The sequence below is a fragment of the Mus pahari genome, chromosome 13 (assembly GCF_900095145.1).
Source record: "Mus pahari chromosome 13, PAHARI_EIJ_v1.1, whole genome shotgun sequence".
NCBI classification, from domain to species: domain Eukaryota; kingdom Metazoa; phylum Chordata; class Mammalia; order Rodentia; family Muridae; genus Mus; species Mus pahari.
Genome location: NC_034602.1, coordinates 26,015,482 through 26,017,063, shown reverse-complemented (window position 1 = coordinate 26,017,063; position 1,582 = coordinate 26,015,482). Strand labels below are relative to the sequence as shown.

Sequence of the window (1,582 nt, the reverse complement as noted above, 5' to 3'; positions counted from 1 at the left end):
CTCTCTCTCTCTCTCTCTCTCTCTCTCTCTCTCTCTCTCTCTCTCACCTTGAGATCTTTCTAAGATTTATTTTATGGTCAGGCAAGGGTGGCACATGCCCTTAATCCCAGCACTCGGGAGGCAGAGGCAGGCAGATTTCTGAGTTCGAGGCCAGCCTGGTCTACGGAGTGAGTTCCAGGACAGCCAGGGATACACAGAAAAAAGCTCTTCCAGAGGTCCTGAGTCCAATTCCCAGCAACCACATGGAAGCTCACAACCATCTATAATGGGATCTGATGCTCTCTTCTGGTGTGTCTGAAGACAGCTACATTGTACTCATATACATAAAAATAAATAAATCAAAAGCATGTAATAGCCATGTTGAATAGCCATGTATTTTTACTTTTCTGGCTGGTGAAATTCTACATTGTGCTGCCTAGTCTCAAGCCAACTTGACACAACCTAGAATTATCTGAAAGGAAGAAACCCCAATTAAGGAAATGCCTCTAAAAGATCCACCTGTAAGGCATTTTCTCAGTGACTGATGGAGGAGAGCCCAGCCCATTAGTGCTACCCCTGGGCTGGTGGTCCTGGCTTCTATAAGAAAGCAGGCTGGAAGCCGGGCGTGGTGGCACACACCTTTAATCCCAGCACTCGGGAGGCAGAGAGAGGCAGATTTCTGAGTTCGAAGCCAGCCTGGTCTACAAAGTGAGTTCCAGGACAGCCAGGGCTATACAGAGAAACCCTGTCTCGAAACCCCCCCCCCCAAAAAAAAAAAAAGAAAGCAGGCTGGAAAGCTGGAGAGATGGCTCTACCCAACACCCACATGAAAGCTCACAACTGTCTATAATTTCTGTTCTAGGGGATCCAACTATCTCACGGACATACATGCACCCAAAACACCCATGTAAATAAAATTAAAATAATTTAAAATAAATAAAAGCCACCAGGCTGAGCAAGCCATGGAGAGCAAGCCAAGTAAGCAGTGCCCACCCATGCCCTCTACATTAGCTATTGCCTCCAGGTTCCTGTCCTAAACCCTTTTCCTCTCCAGCTGGTATTCCATCACAACAACAGAGACTATGACTAGGACACACACTAACTTCAAGACTCTGCCAACCCTGCCAACCCAAGTGTACGGTCAACACTATAATTCTAGTACTTCACAGGCTGCAGCAAGGACAAATCTGGGAGTTCAAGGCTAACCTTGACTATTCAATAAGACCTTTTCTTGGGCTGGAGAAATAGCTCAGCGGTTAAGAGCACTGGCTGTTCTTCCTGAGTTCAATTCCCAGCATCCATATGGCAGCTCACAACTGTCTGTAACTCTAGTTCCAGGGGATCCTACAGCTTCACACAGATATAACTTCAGGAAAAACATCAATGAACATAAAATAAAGATAAATAATAGAATTTTTTAAAAGGCCTTTTCTTAAAAAAGACTCGATTCTGCAAGTCATTTTGTGTCCTGTCTCAGATGCTCTTCCCTCAATGTCAGATGAAAAAGCAGACCTGAGCCGGGCCTGGTGGCGCAGGCCTTTAATCCCAGCACTCAGGAGGCAGAGGCAGGCGGATTTCTGAGTTCGAGGCCAGCCTGGTCTAC

General features: G+C 46.2%; 1 protein-coding gene across 1 annotated transcript in view; it reads right to left on the bottom strand.

The window, feature by feature from the left end:
• Drg1 (developmentally regulated GTP binding protein 1) overlaps nt 1–1,582 on the bottom strand; it is a 19,513-nt gene that overhangs the window by 12,231 nt on the left and 5,700 nt on the right. Inside the window, exon 3 of the mRNA XM_021211193.2 lies at nt 1,142–1,149. Within this exon, the coding sequence (XP_021066852.1) occupies nt 1,142–1,149 (8 nt within the window). The remainder of the gene's footprint in view (nt 1–1,141; nt 1,150–1,582) is intronic.